Raw genomic sequence first — 20719 nt, forward strand, 5'->3', positions numbered from 1 at the left:
CATGATCACGATCGTCGCCACCAGCACCACCACCACTAGAACAAACCGACAGTTGTCGATACTCGATCGTGATAAAGAGAGAGAGAGAGAGGGAGAGAGGTAAAGTGCGCGCCGCGGTGAATTAATTCTGCACTGAACGCGCGCAATAGCAGCCACCTCCAGTAGTTTCCTTTTTCGCCCTGGTGGGGTGGGGGAAGCTTACGATGATTAATAACATCAAATTATGATCATTAATAAAAATTGAACGTGAACATCGCTGAGTGCGCCCGGGGAAAATAAACCATTTGCTAGGAGTAGTCATTTGTGTATGTTTTTTTTTTCTGCTGAGGGACGAATTTGGTTTTTTTTTTTTTTTGCTCGGAGAATCAACAGAAGTATACAAACATATTGGTGGGTTCACGCACGCACGCACGAAAGCGTTCAACCACGTGTGAGAACTGTTCACAGAAAAGAGGGTCCATCCTTGACTTAAAAATAAAAAATAAAAAAACAGAAGATTTAAAGAGGTTTCGAGTGTTTGGACAACAAAATAAGCCAATTTGAACGAGATTGAAATTTTACAATTTTCAAATTGATAATTATTTAAAATTTCAATTTATTTTTATGAAGATTTAAAGAGATTAATTTGAAAAAAATGTGTAGCTTTCCATTTGATAAAATTAAACACTTTTCAATTTAATATTTTGTTTCGCTAGCAAAACTAAGATGAGACGTTCAACTTCACGAAAAAAATGTATTATCAAATTATTCATTATTTTACATATTTTAGAAACCATCATGAAGGATAATGTGGTTAACAGTTTTGTGACAATTTTTGTTTCAAAAATATTGAAGCTTAGTTGATTTTTTTAAATAACTTTAGCTCATCTCGTTTATTGCTCTAATCAGCAGAACAAAATCAATGAATAATTGATAAAACATTTTCGACCATAAATAATCCCTTAAAACCCTAAACGTTGGTTTTTTTTTCTTAAATGTTCAGTTTAGAACCAATATTTGATGACTTGACAAAAGCGGACTAAACCGTTAAGTTGCATTGCATTTTTGAAAAATGTTTTAAATAATAATAAAAGCGTAAAACCCCCTACTTTCGGACTACCCTAATTGTCAAATACATTTATTTTTATAAATAATTTACAAAAACTAAATTGGATCATGTTCTGAAATAGTTGAAGGAACCAATTTACACCAAGGTTGCTCCTTTTTTCAGCATCTTCAGCCTTTGGAAAAAGAACAAGATTCGAAGAACTTCATTGAAAAATGAAATAATTCTAAGAAAATGAAATAATTCTAAGGAAGCACCTTTAAGGAAAATGGCGTACCTTACGAACTTCTGTTTTTTTTTTCTTTCTGTTTTTGCCCACGCTTAATAGATCGATAGCAAGAAATCTGTCGAGTTCAGAAATTGGTTTAATATTAACAGAAATTGTGCTTAAACCGACGTCCCATTTTATATTAAAACCAAAAAAATAAAAACAGTCATTGGAATTCACAAACATTCAAAGAAATTTGAATGAATAAAGAATTTCAACTTAAATCAAAGATTCAAAGATTCAAAGATTCAAAGATTCAAAGATTCAAAGATTCAAAGATTCAAAGATTCAAAGATTCAAAGATTCAAAGATTCAAAGATTCAAAGATTCAAAGATTCAAAGATTCAAAGATACAAAGATTCAAAGATTCAAAGATTCAAAGATTCAAAGATTCAAAGATTCAAAGATTCAAAGATTCAAAGATTCAAAGATTCAAAGTTTCAAAGATTCAAAGATTCAAAGATTCAAAGTTTCAAAGATTCAAAAATGCAGAGTTCCAAAGATTCAAAGATAATTCTTCGGACCACCCTCGGTTCCGGAACCGGAATCACCACGGGACAATTACGATGATGAGTTCGGGCGGTGTCTTGCTTTTATTGAAGTACTTTACAGAACACCGAACAGTGAGAGAGAGAAACCATCCACACGAAAAACACACACTATTGAATGACGACACGCAAGAGGACAATTTTTGCTCAGGGAAGGACACCGGAGTTGGTTCCCGGGATGTCTCGCACACGCGTACAAAGAGCCTTGATTCTCGTCAAATGAGCTTGTTTTGTTCGTGTTCTTTTTTTTTGCTCTATGTCGTATCCGGTGCGCGGGACGTGATGTCGCGTGGGAACCTACGGCAGGGCCACGGAATCAGCGCACGATACGCAAATAAAACACAGTAAATATAACAGAATGTAAAAACGCGTGTATTCTTGTTAAGATCCGGAAATAGAGTGAAAGGGCACAACAAATAATCTTGACAGCTAGCATAAAATATTGACGCGCTGTCCTGCGTCACAAGGTGGCAGACTGGCAGCCACTTGTGAGCCAGCGACGTGCGGAAAGTGGGGGCACTCCGCGCACTGGTTCTGTCCACAACATCTCCCCTCTTAAAACAGCTGGTCGGCTCTTGCAAACGCTGTCGGTGCGCCGGAGAAGAGTGCCAGCTGCGACGAACTCGTTGAAGACGACAACGCAGGGATTGGAGATGGTGTTGCACCGGGTTCTTGTAGAAGCAGCGATCCAGATCGGGTGCAGGTTGCGCGCTTGTTTGGTTCAGCTGGAATCGCAGGTAGAGAAGAGGGCGGACGCGGCGTCAACTGCATCGGGCTCAATGGTGGCAGCTCGGGAACCGACGCAAGCTTCCACTCACCAAGCAGGACATTCAACGGGAGCGCTTTCGGTTTGGCCGATGGTGAAGCAGCAGGTCCGGCCTTGAAGCGACTTCGCGGTTGGTTGATGTGCGAGCGGGTGACGCGTTGGTTGCCATCTCGCATGGCGATGCTTCGACGATGGAATTCCTTCTGGTGCGGTTCGGGGTCGAGTACTGCAGGTGCGCAACGGTACGCCGACAGAAAAATGTTCAAAGTTCCTTCAATAGTGCCTCTCCCCTCCGAAATTTTCTTGACGGCACGCTCGAGAATGTCCACGACTCGTTTTGCTCGTCCGTGCGGCTGGTACGGGGCAGTCGCGGTGTGGTAAACACCGTTTGAAGAAAATTTGACACTCGTGAACTGCGTTCGGTTGTCGTTCAAGATTAGGTTAGGCTTACCGAGTTGAGGAAACATCTGGCGAAGGATGGCGATGGTTGCGAGGGCAGAGATGCGACGCGTGCGGGCAACGTAGTCGTCGTTGAGTGGTTCCGCAAAATCCATGCAGCTGCGTTGCCACGGGCCAGCCGGTTTCGGCCATGGCACAGGAAGTGAGTGCGGTGGGGACCATGCTTTCTTGTTGTCGAAGTCGGCACCGGTCTGGTAGCGCTGGATCTTCGGATCAGCGACTTTCGCTTTTGGCCAACCCTCGAATACATACCGGCAAATCTTGCGGAGTAGTAGATCGGGCTGGGTGCTGATGTCCTCTAGGTAAATTCTGGCGATAACGAAGTTCTCCTCTGGTCGTACGTGCTGGTTGATAGGTTGTGGCACGTCGATGTGGCCAAACTTGTCGGTGGAGACGTACTGGGAGGCGAAGTCGTAGAGGAGCAGGTACAGTGCGATGCGTTTCCTGTCTGCCTTGGAACCGACGATGTGTAGCAGCGGCGCGTGGTCGGGACGCGTCGTGTGGCCGTAGTTTTGAAAATGCTGCAGGACGGCTTCCAGGTTGCGGTCGTGTTCCTCCTGGGTTGAGCCGCTGACGACGGCGTCTTCGAGATGAGAGGAAGCTCCGGGCTGTCGGGCCAACATGGTGGCGATGCTCTGCTGGTATGCACCGGACACATTTTCGACCAGCAGCGGGTACAGGCGCGGCTGTAGAGTAGCAGCGTTGAGGACAGGTTTGGATCCGATGGTCTTCCGCATCCCGACGATCGGGACGGCCAACTCCGAGTAGCCGATCGGAGTGATGATGTTGAGCTGCTGCTTGTCCGGTCCGCGGTCGACGTCCTCAACCACCACGTACGCCACCGGACGTTTCTGGCAGACGGTCGGTCGGTGGTTTTCTTTCAGCTCCAACTTCACCTCTTTGCCGAGTTCCTCGTTGAACACCTTGTGGAGGACTGACTCGAGCACCGGCGACGGGTCGGGGAAGCTGGATACTTGGAGCTCGGTAACGAAAGTCGGCTCGTTGCGGGTGCTTCCGGCAGTGGTGAAGTCACATCGGAACTCGTCGTCGAGTGACAATCCCGTTCCAGAAGCAGTGTTTACGCGAACAGAGGGTGATGATAACATAGGGCCGCCGGATGCGGCGTCTAGTGGAAGTCGGATCGGCGTCCCACCGAAATTGACCGACGCGCATTTCCGCCATTGCTGCACCGAGTGCTCGTTGATCACCACCGCGTGGCTGCGGACCGTGTCCGTCTGGAAAGCCTTCGTGTTCCCGGGGAGCGTGTCGACGTTCTGCGCCGGGTCTGTAGGCGGCTGGGCTGCGTCTGTTGTGAACCGCTCCATGAGAACCTTTTGCTGCTGGACAATCTGCTGCACTGCATTGGCCAGCTGCTCGAACGTCTGCATCATCCGGATCAACTGCTCAGGAGACCGCTGAAGCTGTTGCTGTTGAAGATGTGCAAGGTGGAACGGTTTTTGCTGGAGCTGCTCCCGACGTATTTGAAGCTGCTCCATGTCGGGGAGCTGAGCATGCCAATCGTTCATGCTGCTGGGGCTCCTCCTTCGATTGCACGCGGGTGCCGGATTTGTAGGTTAGGTGGCGCCCACCTTCGTAAAACCGCGGAAAATCCGGCAAAATTCGACAGATCTCGTCGCCACTGTCGTATCCGGTGCGCGGGACGTGATGTCGCGTGGGAACCTACGGCAGGGCCACGGAATCAGCGCACGATACGCAAATAAAACACAGTAAATATAACAGAATGTAAAAACGCGTGTATTCTTGTTAAGATCCGGAAATAGAGTGAAAGGGCACAACAAATAATCTTGACAGCTAGCATAAAATATTGACGCGCTGTCCTGCGTCACAAGGTGGCAGACTGGCAGCCACTTGTGAGCCAGCGACGTGCGGAAAGTGGGGGCACTCCGCGCACTGGTTCTGTCCACAACACTCTATCTATCTGTCCGATGTTGGTCTGCCACGGAATTGCGTAACTAGTGGTTGGGAGAGTTTTTTTTATTATTGATTTATTGATGGGATGACGGCTTGACATAACATTTTTATGATCGTGTTGCTGTGCGTGACATTTTCTAGGTTAGGAATTGGAAAAGGAGGGGTGGGAGCTTGTGTTTCCAATCACACTGATTGACCGGAGCTTGTTAGCAGTGTGGTGAGGGTTATTAAAAGCATTTTGTTTTGTGAGCAAAATTGTTCACTCAAATGAAGTAGCTTTGGGGACGAATCGCCCTCGAGCTGGAAACCAACGCCCTCTTTGATCCTTCAATGACCTAAAACCAGGACTAGATAAAATTCAAATTTTAAAATTGTTGCTCAACATTGCCTGTTTGAATGTCATGAAAAAATAAACACAAACAATTCTTCTCAAACAGTTTATCAAACTCACATATCGTCCATTTGCCGCTGACCAACAAGCCCCGAAGTGACCCTCCCTACCGCACAGCAAGGCAAACAATCTGAACTAATTAAACTGAATATCAATTAAAATTTGCGCGCTACCTCAGCTCGGCTCCCACGGTTTATTTGGGATTTAACCAAACGGGTTTGTCTTATCTGCTTGTACTCTGGTGGACCCCAAAACGTCCGCAACTACTGCCCGGTAGTTGTCGGTTGTTTTATTGTCGTTTGTTTACTTGTTTACTTCGTCGTTTTTTTTCGGCTTTTGTTTAGCCATTACTCCTGATCGGGGTGGTCTCTTTGGATTTCTTCCCATGCTCCGCTCGGTTTGCTCGCCAACTTGGATGATTCTATTGGAACAAGACATGTGGCTCATCATATTTCTCGCAGCCTACTACGTTACGGTGAACGGTGCATGTTTGCAAGAGAGCGCCCCGAGATCAAAGCCGGCCGTGCCGCCCCGAGGACCACAACAGCAGTCACGTACAGATAACATAGATTAATAGCCCAAGATTCCGTGGTCATTAGGCAACAGTGTGATCAGCCGGGGCTAACCTCACGCGGCCTCCCCCGATGACGGATTCGTTTCCCACATGATGGCTGCGTGCGTGAGACTGCGTGCCATCGACAAATTTCCAGTGCCGCCGTACACGTGACCCGGTCCCGCGCGACTTCCATGTTTGTTTTCCCATTACACCGGGGTGGTGGTGGTTCCTGAATGTGGCCGCCGCCACACACATACAGTCCCAGAAAACCCTCCGAGGACGCCGGCTTTCGCCGAAGGAACATAACCTGAAAGGGTTATGTTTTTGTCACGCCTGTGGCCTTTGTTTTGCCTTCGGAAGGGAAGCCTTCCGTCGAACCAGCTCATAAATTTATGCATGCACTCATATAAAATGCATTTCCATACACCTTTTTTTGCCCGGGCCCGTTCTGTGTGCCCGGGACAAGGAAGAAATGGATTCCGACGTTGAGAGAGCACACGGCCCAAAACATTATGGTTTCGGAGCGAGTGAGGTTATGATGGCGGCCGCTTGAACTAGTTCAGGTTCTTGCACCGAGCGCACTGCACTCGCTGCCGGAGGTTTTTGTCCGTTGCACCACCTCCTTTTGACGGCGGTCGGTGAAGGTGCCCGACGACAGGAGTATCAAATGACGTGCGCTGACGACGACGACGACGGGATATGCAAAGTGACAGAGCGAATAATGTACTTGCCACGGATTGGACGCGGGTTCTGCATCGTCGGTGCATGGAACCCGACGCAAAAACATGGTTTGCGTGTGTGCTAATTAAGTCCAATATGGTTCCGAAATATGAACGCAACGACGGTGAGTCGGAAAATGGTGGACTGACAAGTGGCACCCTGCGTTTATGCAGGGCTGACTCGGCAATCGTCATGGTGGGCCATGACGTTTCGGTTAAAATAGTTCGTTGCACCTAGCGAAAAATCATGGTTTCCTGAGAGAACGCCCCTAAAAGTTTATTTTGATGTAACGCTCTTGTTTGTATTAAATGACTGTTGCGCCTGGAGCAAAAAAAAACTTGCCAAAACTGTTGCAGTCTATAGACTTGATCATTGTCCATATTGAATAAACATAATTAAACTGCAGCATTTAATTCAAAACTGAAAATTCCCGATGATCCGTTCTAAAAACATGGATGAAAGTCTCAAACTTACCTTCTTATTTAATTTAATCAGACCCTCGTGCAGCCAATCTTTCGAAGGGATCCTGGAGAGTGCCTTACACTGAAAAAAAAAATTAAGGTACCAAATTCCTAAATTCTAGGAATTTTGGCTCCTTTCCTTATTAAGTAATTCAAAAAACCCGATTACTAAATAAGGAAAAGAGGCAAAATTCCTAGAATAAAGGAATTTGGTACTATTTTTTTATTTCAGTGTAGGTTAGATTACGGCTAGCACTCTTCCTGTCATTTATTAACATTTTTAGTGTGCCATTGCATTAGAATGCATTGAAACTTCACAAGTGTTAAAGCGGCCAGACCTACTGCGTAAAGCCGTATCGTGAGTGTTCGATCAACAACACAATTCTGAGTCTACAGGGGAGGAAGAAGCGTGGGGACACACCACCATACGCTCCGAGATTGTTATTGTATTCGTTGTGAGCACCATGCTAAGAAGGTTTGGTACTCCGGGACCCTCTGGGATGGGACAATGTATTTCCACGAATGCACTGGACACTATTTGCCATGGTTATAGCGCCACAACTCGCTCTCTGTAACAGTATTCGTAATTCCAGTCCAAGCTCACCAAGTCTTCATGGCCTAGTGGTTAGCATTTTACCCCAACTCTCCATTTTAATAGTAAAATTGCGGCTACTATAAGCACACTAAAATAAAATTGAGAGTTTCCTCAGGGAGTTAAATAGGGGAAATGAACCCATTTTAAGCCTAATAAGCGGTCTTGTTGAATGATGCTGGATAATCTAGAGTGTACCTTGAAATTCAGTAAAACCTAGTACACCAACGAGTAGAGCAACTTTTTGTGAAAATTTCTGTTTATTTTCACTTTTATTAAAAGTTATGCTATTTGTTTTACAAGCATTTTAAAAAAATATTTCAAAAACGCATTCTAATCAGTCGTGTGCATTGGGCCACGCCCATTTTTCTATTTTCAGCTTAGTTCTTTTTTTCTTCCAACGCTCGTTTGGGTCTGCTTCGTGCTGCCAATATTGATGAAATTTTGAGCGAACACTCACGAAAAGTTGCATTTATAGAGAAAGTTTCCTGGCAACACCACAAGCGCTGCTGGTGGTGTTGGTGGCCACCCTTTGTTCTTTATTTGCCTCGCTTCTCGCTCGGTTTTCTTCAGCCTTCGATTGGAATAGGTCGTCAAAATTGAAACGTCAAAAGACTTAGCGCGTTTGTTTTTTTGATGGCGCTTGCTAATTATTTACATGTTCCGGGATTATTTTTCAAGTGAGTGACTAAGTAATGGTCAAAAGAACATGTTGCCGGCAGTTGGAAGCAATTTTATATCTTAAGCGCTTTGAAATCGTTAGCGCAAGTGAAAAGATATTGATGGCGACTTTCGTTAAGCAGTTAACCTCTGATGTTGCGTGTGGATGTGTGTGCCACCAAAATGATGAGAAAAGGTCTCGCAAAATAGAAATTATGATCATAAGTGCATTCAATTTGATCTTTTTGGCCAGCAAGTGGCATACATTTGCGTGCTTACTCGAGGCGGTGCTGTTGCTGGTACGTTTACAGCCTAAATAGTATTTGTGGTGCTTTAATCGAGCATCAAACTCTCCATATGACGAAGATAGATGTTTGATTAGAAAGGGTATATTTCCCCTAAGTAATACTTAATTGTCCACCCAAAAACAAGCACTGAAATTAAATAAAAATCATAGCTCAAAGTGAATTCAAGCTCGATCGATTTCAATTTTAAACTATTCCAATAAAATTGGAGCCCGCGTTCTACCGATATTAAATACACCATAAACGATCTAAAAACGCGCGTAAAATAAAAAAGAAAGCCTCGAAAAAAGAGCTCGCGTCAGAATTGGTCATCACATCATAAAACCATTAAAAGCCCATCGTTTTGGGGGATGGGAGGTCGAGATATGGACCAGAAACGGTAGCCAGGTGATGCATTGCAGGTGCGTGGGGGAGGGGTGAGGTTCACGAGGGGCAAATAAAATATTAAATTTTATAACGCATCGGTTTATTCACACGGAAAGCGCCTGAAATTGAAACCGGATAGTCTTTTTTTGTGTGTTTCGCTGTTCCGACCAATAGCCTTTTATTTTTCCACCCTTTCGCGTACAGATCGACGGGATGAGGTTGGGAAAATAGTGGACTTTTCCCAGTTGGGGCGGGATCGGGAAGTGTGGTGACTTTTTTACCATTTTTCAATAAATGCTCATGAAACATTTACGAACTGGATGGTGCGTATCGCCCGCTGTTCCACAGGTATCGTGGCCGGATTGATTTTAATTTTGATAAAATGTGGTATAAACATCATTTAATGCGCTTTGTGTGTGTGTGTCCCTATTCCCCCCAGAGAGATAGAGTGTGTGCGTGGCTATAAATTATTGATCGCTCGCGCATGAATAGTTCAGAGCAGGAAAAAATAACTCCCACGTGGGTAATGGAACTTTTTGCCCCTCATTTACATGGGTGGCAAACAGACAATCCCCCACACCAGCTACTGTTTGATTCGAAGTCTTTTTTTTTCTCGACCTTCCCAAGTCCCATTAGGAAGAGGACAAACTTCGTCAGTCATCGATTTCCAATCACGCTAATTAGTTTGTACCTCGCTGGCTCTGAGGGGGCTTGTAACAAACACGGACAAAAAGGCTACCGGTGTGGCGGCCACGGCCACTGTCCCTGAATAGAGAGACAAAACACAAAACCGGTTCACTTCCGAAGATGAGCTCGAAATTTATAATGGCTCGGCCAGCATTATGTCCCACACCTTAATCGCCGCGAATAAATTAATCGCCGTCTTTCTGTTTCAGCTCGGGGCCAATTTGGGTCCAGCTGGCCCTTAGGGTGATCAGAGAAAAAAAGTGTTGTTATGCACTTCTATGTCAGAAATTAACTTATAAACGAATCTTTCCGTGTCAGCGTGCAATTTTTTTGTGTGGCAAACAAATAGCTGTAACTTCCAACAAAATCTCAGTTGCAAACTTGCTCACTTAAACACACTTTAAAAATGCTGTAGGCCATATAACAGTCAATAAATTTGAACTAAACAATTATATCAAAGCATGACAAGTGATGCAAAAAGATTCATAAAAGTTCGTATCGACAAAATATTACAGTCCGGGCGCCAAAACTGAAACATAAGATAATCGATGAAAATATATTCAATTAACATTTTCTTATGTTTAACTTAAAATTTGAGTTTAGTGTCCAAAAAATAGTTAGTTTAATTTTGAAGCAAAGGCTCCTCCTCAAGGCCAACTCGGATCACTTTGCATTCGTCGGCAAGGTCGTTTAGCTATAACCAGCGTGAGAGTCACCCTACCGCCATTAATTGCCCCGGTGGCCACCCTCGGGATAAGATTTCCAAACGTAACCCATCCGGTGGAATCAAAATCGAAAAAATGAGCGCGGGAAATAGTGACAACTATCAGCCCAAAACAGTCCTCTCCAAAAGCATAATGAATTCAGATAAATTTGGGATGAAAAACAAAAAACAAAGAATCTCTCCCTTATCTAAATTGATATCTGTGTTTTTATCCGTTTAATTTACCTGTGTTGCGCCCGGGTTTAGGGGATTTGATGGGGTGTCCGTTTCATTCGGGGCTTCTTCCAAAGTAGCTGCCTCCGACCGACCGACCGACCGGTGGCATGTCCGCGTGGGGCTATTACATGCCGCCTGCTGGTGCTGGTGTGGCTGCCGACTGCCCGGAGTGTGGATTTATGGCCCGCCGACGTGGCGGAATAAATCACACCGGCAATGAGGAGTAGAAGGCCGCGCAGGAGTCATATTTTGAAATGAGAGGAAAGATTTCTAGTTTTTATTGCAATGGTTTAATTAAATTTAAAATTATGATAAAATTGTGAAAATCTCAAGAGTCATAAAGATATGTTCAACATTAGAAACCATATTCATACAAAATTGCTGCAAAAATTGCACATATGACAAAGTTAATGACTTGTAAAATTTTAAATTTTGACTAATTTTACAAATGTCCAAATTTTGGACTTAATTCGCATTGTGGACGGCAGTATTTGTGCAGCTGTTAACAACTCTCATTTCAATGAGAAAATCATTCTAATCATAAAAAAACAGTTCGAAAATCTTTGGTTTTCAATCGTTTTTAGTTTCAATCGAATTTGCCATGAGAATCGGATCAAGTGGTGTATTCGTTTGATGGTTACGTTCCGCATCGAAGTTGCTATCAAAAGTTTTATAATTTATGTCAAAAAGAACAAACAAACTGGCGATGACGAACCGCTCAACCTGCTCGAAACCAAAGTTCGCAAGGTTAAAGCCTGCCGCCGCCCCATAAAAACCGTTCGCGGGGCAGACTTTGTACTCATCGACTGGGGTGAGCAATCGTTAAACGACTCTCTTCCAGCGCGCTCATAAAAGGCTTTGGTTATTATCTCTCGTCCAGAGTGTCGCACCCATTGAGGGGGGTACGGTTCGATTTAAGGATCGGGACGAAGAGATAATTATAAGATTCATTTCTGTCATTTCGGTACAGTTTCTTTGAGTGTGCACCCCCTCCCAGTATCTCGAGTTGACCACCAGCTCATTTGCATCCACGATCATAACATTTTTATATGAGGTAGCCGGTGGGTTTAATATATTGCTTTTATTGGTATAAAAAAAAGCGAATGGATGAAAATATAAATAAAATCAATATTAAAACAAAGCGTGGACCGGATAACTGGTTCTGGAAAGGGACGGCTGGTGTTGGGGTGGTGAGAATCTACTTGGGTCCCGCGGCACCGATGGCCCCGATGGTGTCCGCGAACATCGCGTTTCCTCTCGGCCGCAGCGCCGATCGCGACAAGATGAGCAACGGTGTGTGTGGAGTTGCTGAAAGCTTGAGAGGTTTCGGCGGACCTCGCTTTTTTTCGGTGTTGATTGGACAATTTATTTATTATCTCTCTGGCCGCGTCTCGGAAAGTGTCCCCCGGATTTGGAACTGGAAAGGGCGGTGAGCGACGGAGCAAGGTCGACCAGCACGGTGGTCCACCACCGTCGATATGAGAAATGCTAAGAATTCTTGATTTTTAACTTTTATTGCTCCCCGCTCTCTCTCTCTCTCTCTGTGCGACTTTTTTTTCGAGTTCGAGAAGGAAAGCGTTCGTTAATGAGGAGAATCTTGCCGTAAGAAAAATGATCACACGAAGGTAGCAGCCGCGGCTGATAGGGAGTGAATTAATTAATAGCTGAATATTCAATTAAGGTGTCTCCGGTGATGATAAAACGATAGCTTTATTAGACAAAAACTGGGTTTTTTTTGTAAAGGCCCAAAACAAAACAGTGATGGACGGAACCGGGTTCGTCGCCTGAAGTGAATCGAATCAGTTGAAGTCTCCGTGGGTTGGGGAAGAGGGGTTAGGGCTGGATTACCTCCCAGGGTGGACAGATTAATCAGTGGAATTCTGCATAAAGCTAAATTTTTTTTATTGCACTTCAAAAAGACAGCATAATTTTGGAACGAATTTCGCAACTTGGCTCGTTTGTTTTTGTACAAATCAGAGCAAGATTTGTGACTTTTGAATAACATGTATGTTAGGATCTAGAGCTTGCTTCTACTCACCAATATCTTAATATCGAAAATATCTTAATGAATGATCCAAATAAGAGTAAAGTCATCAATTCGTCAAACTGATAATCTTCGAATTTTCTTGAAGTGCTCCAAAGTCGCAAAACAGTCGCATAAATCGAACAAATTGATCCCAATTAAGGCTCATCCGATGCACAAACTAATTAAGCCATATCCCGGGGCCCCAGAGCCGCTATCTAATCTATCTCGTTGGATCGGGGGCATTTTAATCGATAACCAAGCGCGAACTCAAATGCCTGCGTTTGCATCATTTGTCCAAGTGCCAAATTTTCTGCATCGCCGTCTGTTCGCTGTTTAGATGGTGTGGAATGTTCTGCAAACGCCCCAGAATACATGCATAATGAGACCGATTGGGCACTGCGAAAAAAAACTTTGAAAATTTTGGATATTTTTTTAGGTTTTTCAACTAACGTTTTTAAACTGTGCCAACATTTGTCTTATTCCAAGTGTGTGGCCCTCACTTGTGCAACCAAGTGGCATGGCATTTTTTTTGTGGACTTTTCCTCCCTCATTTGTTTCAGTTTAACATTCTTGCTGGATTTGGTCCCACCACGCAAGGCAAACGAGACGCTCGTTAATTAATTGGTTCTTGGAAGCCGATTTGGATGGAGTGATGAATGTCGTCGCTCCGAACATTTTTTCCGAGGGAGGGTCATAAAAATTGTGTACACTTGCTTGAACTGTATGATAATTTCCACAGAGTTGTCTAATCAGTTGATAAGGCAGCTGAGGGACAGGGCCGAGTGGTGCTGGTAAGAGTTCAACTGATCTTTAATTTATGTTCCAGAAGGCTCGTGAAAGTGTATTTTACGAGCAGTTCGATTTAATGGCACTTCCAGGAAATGCGTTTTGAAACGCATCGTAAAAGGTTAACCTTTAGATTGACACTGATATGTTTTAGAAAGCATGGCTTTAACATCGATTCAGCGGAACAGGTCAAATACGAATTTAGTCACACGTAACACTAGTTGATCAGTTGTGCATTAGTCGACACGATTTGAAAAAAATCAAAAAATGCGGGGAACTTGAAAATTGCATGACACTGTTGCAAATTTCAAATGCCATGGCAAATCAGATTTGTCTTGCTGAACAAATATAATTATAAATAAATATTTAACTTCGTAAAAATATTTATAAATATTGAGGTCATCCAACCTTAACAGGAAATCAAATTTTATTCAAGTATTTTTAATTTTTAACAGGGTGCCCGGGCAGACGGTAATAACAAAATTCATGCCATTTCAATAACAAATACTGTTAAAATAACAGAAAGTGTTATGGAATCTTCTTGAAAAATCAATTTTAGCATAAGAGTTGAATAACAGTTTATGTTATCATAACAAAATTTGTTATTGGTCTGATATTGGCTGAAAGCCAAAACAAGTTTGGAATAACATTTTTTGTTATGGAAGAATAACTACAAACGTTATTGGGATGATCGGATTAGTTGTTAAAATAACAAAAAATAATAACAAAGATTTGTTCGAAGAATAACTAAAAATGTTATTAGTCTGTTATTACAATAACAATCCAATAACAAAAAAATCATAACGACGAATAACAAATCCTGTTATAAATAACATAAAATGTTATTGGCCTAGTATTTTCAAATATCAAAAAATGTTATTCCCAAGTTATTTCCGTCTGCTCGGGTGGCCAGATTTTCAATTTTGTCTTCTTTCTATAGATTTTTTTTTATCTTTGAATTTCTTAAATTAGTGAACTCGACTCCGACTGAATAGCAACATTGACAACAAGTTCGATAAATCAATACGTCAACCGCAGACATGACAGCAAATATTTCCCATAAACATCTCATTAGACAGCCTAAACGGCCATAAATCGAAGGCTGCAAATTGCCTCACTAATTCATCCGCGCCGTACCAGATGAATCGAACGGTTTAAATCTATTTAAATGTCACAGCGCTGGCGCTAGTTTGGCACACCTAAGCCACCTCACTTGAGCTGGCGAACGCTAAGCCATTCATTACTCGACTGCTTACTCAACTCATGTCCCGGTCTTGTTACTTTAGGTTCAGCAACAGCAGCGAGTAAAGTGAGAGAAGCGCTCTAATAAAAGCAAAACAGTTAAGAGAGTAGAAAAAAAAACCAGGAGTAAAAACCAACTAAGTCAAACGGACACACAAAGGGCCATAAAAACGAATGAATCTAATTAATCAAATAATTGAATTAATGAGCTCTATCCGCGTCGTGTGCTTTTTTTTCGCCTTCTTCTTTTGGTGGCTCCGCGCCATCGCAGTAGGCTCCGGCTCTGACTTTACCGTTTTTCATTCACCAACTCCTCCGGCTGACGAGCTGTGACTTGAGTGTGGTGGCGGCCTGCTTGGATTCATTCAAGAGTTCCGCGTGGTCCATTCAAGAGACCTCCTTCATTTGCTTACTTTTATCTATGATTTGCCTCGTTCTCTCTCTCTCACTCGATGCCCCTGTCTCTGTCCTACCCTCGAGCTTTTTTCATTCATAAAAACTGACAGACGGTATTCATTTAAGGGGGGTATGAGGGGAGAGGCTATTAATCCAACCGCATGTTACCATAGGGTTTTGTGAGCCAAACCCGGCGTAATTTGGAGTCCAACCCGTAAAACAATGCCGCCAAGTGCCGCGCCAAACAGTAGCGAAAATGGTGAATGTAATGCCGCAGGCTGAATGATGGGCGAAATTAATGGGAGTGTTGGAAAGTTTGACCGAAAGTTGCTCAAAGATTTGTTGAGTTACGACTTATGTCACAAAATTATACCAAAAAAAAATGACAAAAAAAATTATTTAAAAATGTGGGATAAACTTTTTTGAAAGCCTTTATAGTATTAAAATTAGTGAAAAACATCCACAATAGAAATCTGGGAGGTTAACTCTACCAAATTGAAATGAGAGCTAAGTGTACACTGCTTTGTGATTGAATCTCACGTCGCCTACCTATTAACATGCATCCAAAATCGTTTTTCTTGGATTCGGTTCTCGCTACTGGTGTTTTTATTTATTTCATAGGTAAACTTTTTTGGTAATTAACCTATGAGCAGGACTGCCAGGTCATTTTTTAAAAACATGTTCAAGTGCTGATCATAAATCTGGGAATGCCTGCCATGCAAAAATGTATCAGGAACAGTTGAGGAAGAGATGAAAATGGAAAATATTTGTAAGGGAAAAAATAATTCACTGATTTAAATGCATTCCTGTATTTCAAAAGTCTAAATTTGAAACTAAAAATATACTCAACTTCTAAAAACATTACCAAAATCAAAAAAATTGTGATTGGCTTGGTGTTTTTCAATAATTAAAAAATTAAACACTGAAAAAATATGTTCAAATCTGGAAAAAAAATAAAAAAACAGGCAAAGCGTGGACAACCGCGATCTGGCAACCCTGTCTAAAGTTAAGACCTATTAGGTGTTAATTATGTATTATTGTTTTTTGAAACCGGATCTCACTATCTGTATGAAAATTTTGACCCGATTAAGGACAGACTTTCCTAGCGAATCTAAAACTTTGAAAAATTTTCAGCCCTGTCTCAACTTATGAACACTTAAGTAATATTTATGTGCTTGTTTAAAGCCGGATCTCACTTATCTGTATGAAAACTATGTTCTAATAAATTATTCGACTTATCGATGGATAGGTAATAGCAAGACCTTCTAATCGCGTCAAAAAGTATGAAATGTTAAAACTTGTGATTCTTGCTTTGAATTCAGTATTAAATGCAATATAAATCGAAAATTTTATAAACAAATCTAGTTTTAACAAATTTCTGTCAAAATTCCGACTTTTTATCAATTTTACCTAAAATTTATATGTATTTTGTTAAAAAGCTTATAAACTTAGTTAACTCATTAGAGCAATTCCAGCTCAAATCAGGAATTTTCCTAATACTTTTGTACCCGACTCTCTCCGATTTCAATGAAACATTGTAGACATGTTATACTAGGCCTATATAAGCCATTTTTGTGTAGTACTCGAAAATAACATTTGAGAAGGGTGTAAGGTATTTTTAAATATTTTTGTATTTTGCAATTTAAAAATTACTGTATCTCGAAGCCGTTGCATCGTATAAAAAAGTGGTCAAAGACAAACTTGTAGGAAATTGGATGGGCTTTCTGAAAAAAAATATAAACGCCACTTCTATGAGATTTTTCAGTTTTTAAGTTTAAAAGTTAAATTTGAGGTGATGTCACGTTTTTTTCGCTCAAAATTTTTGAGGAAATAGCCTTAAATGATACAATAAGACTCGCGAAAAATGCAAAATCATAAAAAAAATACAAAAATCATTTACTACAACTGTTTTTTTGAAATTTTTCAGAATCGATAGTGGGAATCGATTCCCCAGACAATTTTACATAAAGTCTCCATATTGACCATTGTCCTAAGTCCAATCCTTGGGAAGACAGAATTGGTTTTTCAGTCTCGTAAATATTTTTACCGGAAAGCTCGTCCAATTTCCCATAAGTTTGTCTTTGACAGTTTTTCAATTTGACATGTCTTATTATTTACGTAAGCTTACTTACTATCCAGGTTTCTACCACACTGAAAAAAAATATTGTATTTACAGTTATGAGCAATGTAATTAAACTTATATCTGTAAGCCCATACATTTAATTGAAATGCTGTCAAAGACAATTTATGTAAAATTGTCTAGGGAATCGATTCCCACTACCGATTCTGAAAAATTTTGACGTTTAGACCACTTTTCAAAAAAAAAACAGTTGTAGTAAATGATTTTTGTATTTTTTTTTTCGTGAGTGTTTTTGTATCATTTTAGGCTATTTCTTCAAAAAATTTTAGCGAAAAAAATCGTGACATCACCATCAAATTTAACTTTTAAACTTAAAAACTGAAAAATCTCATAGAAGCGGCATGTTTTTTTTTCAGAAAGCCCGTCAATTTCCTACAAGTTTGTCTTTGACCACTTTTTGATACGATGCAACGGCTTCGAGATACAGTAATTTTTAAATTGCAAAATACAAAAATATTTAAATACCTTACGCCCTTCTCAAATGTTATTTTCGAGTACTATTGGCTCCATATACACAAAAATGGCTTAAATAGGCCTAGTATAACATGTCTGCAAAGTTTCATTGAAATCGGAGAGGGTCGGGTACAAAAACACCAGAAAAATTTCTGATTCCTATCAAAGTCACCGCAGTGTACGGTACTTTTTTTAAATATTTGTTTGCCTTTTTTAATTTTCAATCATTGATTCATTCAAATTAGTTAAGATCACCCTAATGTAGATTTTTTTAAAAAAAGGTGCATAATTATTTGGGTGAAGGCCTCCTGATCAATTCTGGGTCTTTTAGAGATGTAGTCTTGAATATTTCTGTAAAATTCAATTACGTGCTGACAGCTTTTGATAGTGTTGCCAGACTGTCAATATTTCAACTTATTTAACACGTATTTAAATACCCTACTTTTAAGGTAGATAACAGCTGAATGTATTACGCAATCTCCAGAGTATCAGCTTCCCGGAAGAAATGCTCGACACCAACAAAACGTTACAACACCGCACAACCAAGTCGCTCTCTCGCAAGATCAAGTAGCAGACAAATCGTATTACACCGTGCAAAAGCATAATAGAAACGTGAAACCACGTCACCAAACCGCGCTGAGGTGGTAACAGCCGTTCGATCTCGTAGATCAATAGCCCCCCGTCTCGAAACCCCACGATCTAATTGCTAATTTGTTTGACTAATCAGGTAGAGAGCTGCTGCTGCTGGGAGATCGTTTTTCAACCCAACTCCCAGGGTGGATAATTCGATCACGATTAATTTCTAAACCGATTGATACCGAGCCGAGTCAGCTGGGGAGGTAACTCTACTCAAGCAACCTCAGTAGGCCCCGGTGATGACTGCGGCCACTTTCCTTGTTTCAAAATGGCGACCTGACTTGGCGCACTTGGCCGCCACCCAGCGAGCCAAATTGGCCCAAAGGAGGAAGAGGGCATAAACTTAACAAGATAATTTATGAATTCTCCAACCACAGCAGTTTTGCCTTTGCCTCGGCTTCGTTTCGCCCGTCCGTTGACGGACGGCTTCTGACGAATCAATTCTGTCCGTTGGTTGTTTTTTTCTCTTTCGACTAGCAACAGCAACTCACTCTTTTGTGCGCTTTAATCAATTACCACGAAATAGGCAAACATCGCAAAAAATGAGCGCGATTCCCTCCGGAGGGGGTTAGGAGCGAAAAGCTCTCGTAAAATTGCGGCAGATGATGGCGCGACGATCGTAGCAGGCCAAGCCCAAGGTGTGTGGGAGTTGCGGGTCGTAAAAGCTCGGTAACAAGTTTCGGACGGAGGGCGGCAATATTCCCCGCCTTCTGCGATCGATTCCGCGTGGGGGAGCATAATCGGGCGAAAAAATGGCGCCTCGTGTGAGGTTCTTCTCGGATGTTTTTGTTTTAATCACACGCGACGACGACGACGACGTTTCGGATTATGACTTTTTTCCGCTCCTCGAGAAAGGGATTCGGTTGGATTTGGTCAAATCTCGCCTGGGGGCTATAAATAATACATTTTACGATGTCATCGATGGCGATTGGGAGATTTTTTCGGGGAAGGCTTCACTTAATTTTGTGGAAAGGACGGAAAGACACCGTGGAACGTCCGGGGCTGCTGATAAGGCTGACCTCCCACAGTCGGGTGCGCGATGGTGGCCGCGACCAGGTCGTCCAGCTTGTCAACCTGGGCGGGCGTAACGGAGCACGATTGGCGATTTAATTAGTTTTATGAGAATGTAAAAATAACGACTTTATCTCTTTGGGAGTGCGTTATTGACAAATGTCTTCTTTCTGGGCTTTGTCGATTTTAAACTTTAATCTTGATTCAGTAATTAAATGAATCAATCAAGAAAATGTTTGGAAGTTAACTAGTTGATGATTTACATTATCAAGAACATTAATAACTTTATTTGATTCAACTAACAAATACATTCCTTTCTTTCTCCAAACTTCCAGACGATCCTAAACTCGATGCACAAGTACCAACCTAGATTTCACTTAGTCCGGGCGAACGATATCCTGAAGCTGCCGTACTCGACGTTTCGGACGTACGTGTTTAAGGAGACCGAGTTCATCGCCGTAACTGCATATCAGAACGAAAAAGTAAGTTTAAATTTTTTAAAGACACCAGTTTGTTTTTCAAACCCATTTTTTAACCCACTTTCCCATTTCTCCCCGTTTCTTTTCCGTTCCAGATAACGCAATTGAAAATAGATAATAATCCCTTTGCGAAAGGGTTTCGTGATACCGGTGCTGGCAAGCGGGAAAAGAAGTAAGTACCCCACTACCGGCCACGCCGGACTAACTCTCTGTTCTGTTCTGTGACGCGGTGGGGACCAATTTGCTCAAATTATGGGTGATTTCGACCCGCAATTGATTGACGTCGACTCGACGGTTGTGCGCAAAACACAAGACGATGTCACAATGTTTGTCGTGGAGGAGGGTTTTTTTTGTGTCTTGTGGATTATGGGGCGGTGGTGACGGTTTTGCTTGTCCAGGGTTCATTTGTGTCAATATGGATTGAGTGACGGGCCGGGAGAAGATGCACAGCTGGACTGGACGACGGTGACATTTGAATAATTGGCATTACTTGGCTTAAAATAGCTTTGAATAACGTAGTTACCAGTACTTAATTCAATTATTCGAGATTCTATGGTACTTTGCACTTCAAAATACAATGAATTTGGAACAATTTTTCACTAATTTCTACATAATTAAAAAAAGTACCATAAATTGACACAATCCATGAATTTATTCACTTGGCCTAAATCGAAATGTTTAGCCTTGAAAACTTATTTTTAGTATTTTTAATGCTTCGCAAGGCCATATCTCAGCAACCAAAGTTCAGATCAACAATGTCCAAAAAAGAAAATTTTCTCAGTTTTTCATTATATATTTATTCGAAGAATACCAAAGGAATACTCTAAAAAAAGATTTTTCTAGCCTTGAAATTG

General features: G+C 41.9%; 1 protein-coding gene across 5 annotated transcripts in view; it reads left to right on the top strand.

Moving 5' to 3' along the window:
* LOC6031492 (optomotor-blind protein) overlaps positions 1 to 20719 on the top strand; it is a 202543-nt gene that overhangs the window by 142242 nt on the left and 39582 nt on the right. For all 5 annotated transcript variants that reach the window (XM_038251814.1, XM_038251812.1, XM_038251816.1 and 2 more), the window contains 2 exons: positions 19722 to 19868; positions 19961 to 20037. In XM_038251814.1, the coding sequence (XP_038107742.1) occupies positions 19722 to 19868; positions 19961 to 20037 (224 nt within the window). The remainder of the gene's footprint in view (positions 1 to 19721; positions 19869 to 19960; positions 20038 to 20719) is intronic.

This window comes from Culex quinquefasciatus, chromosome 2, assembly GCF_015732765.1.
Source record: "Culex quinquefasciatus strain JHB chromosome 2, VPISU_Cqui_1.0_pri_paternal, whole genome shotgun sequence".
NCBI lineage: Eukaryota > Metazoa > Arthropoda > Insecta > Diptera > Culicidae > Culex > Culex quinquefasciatus.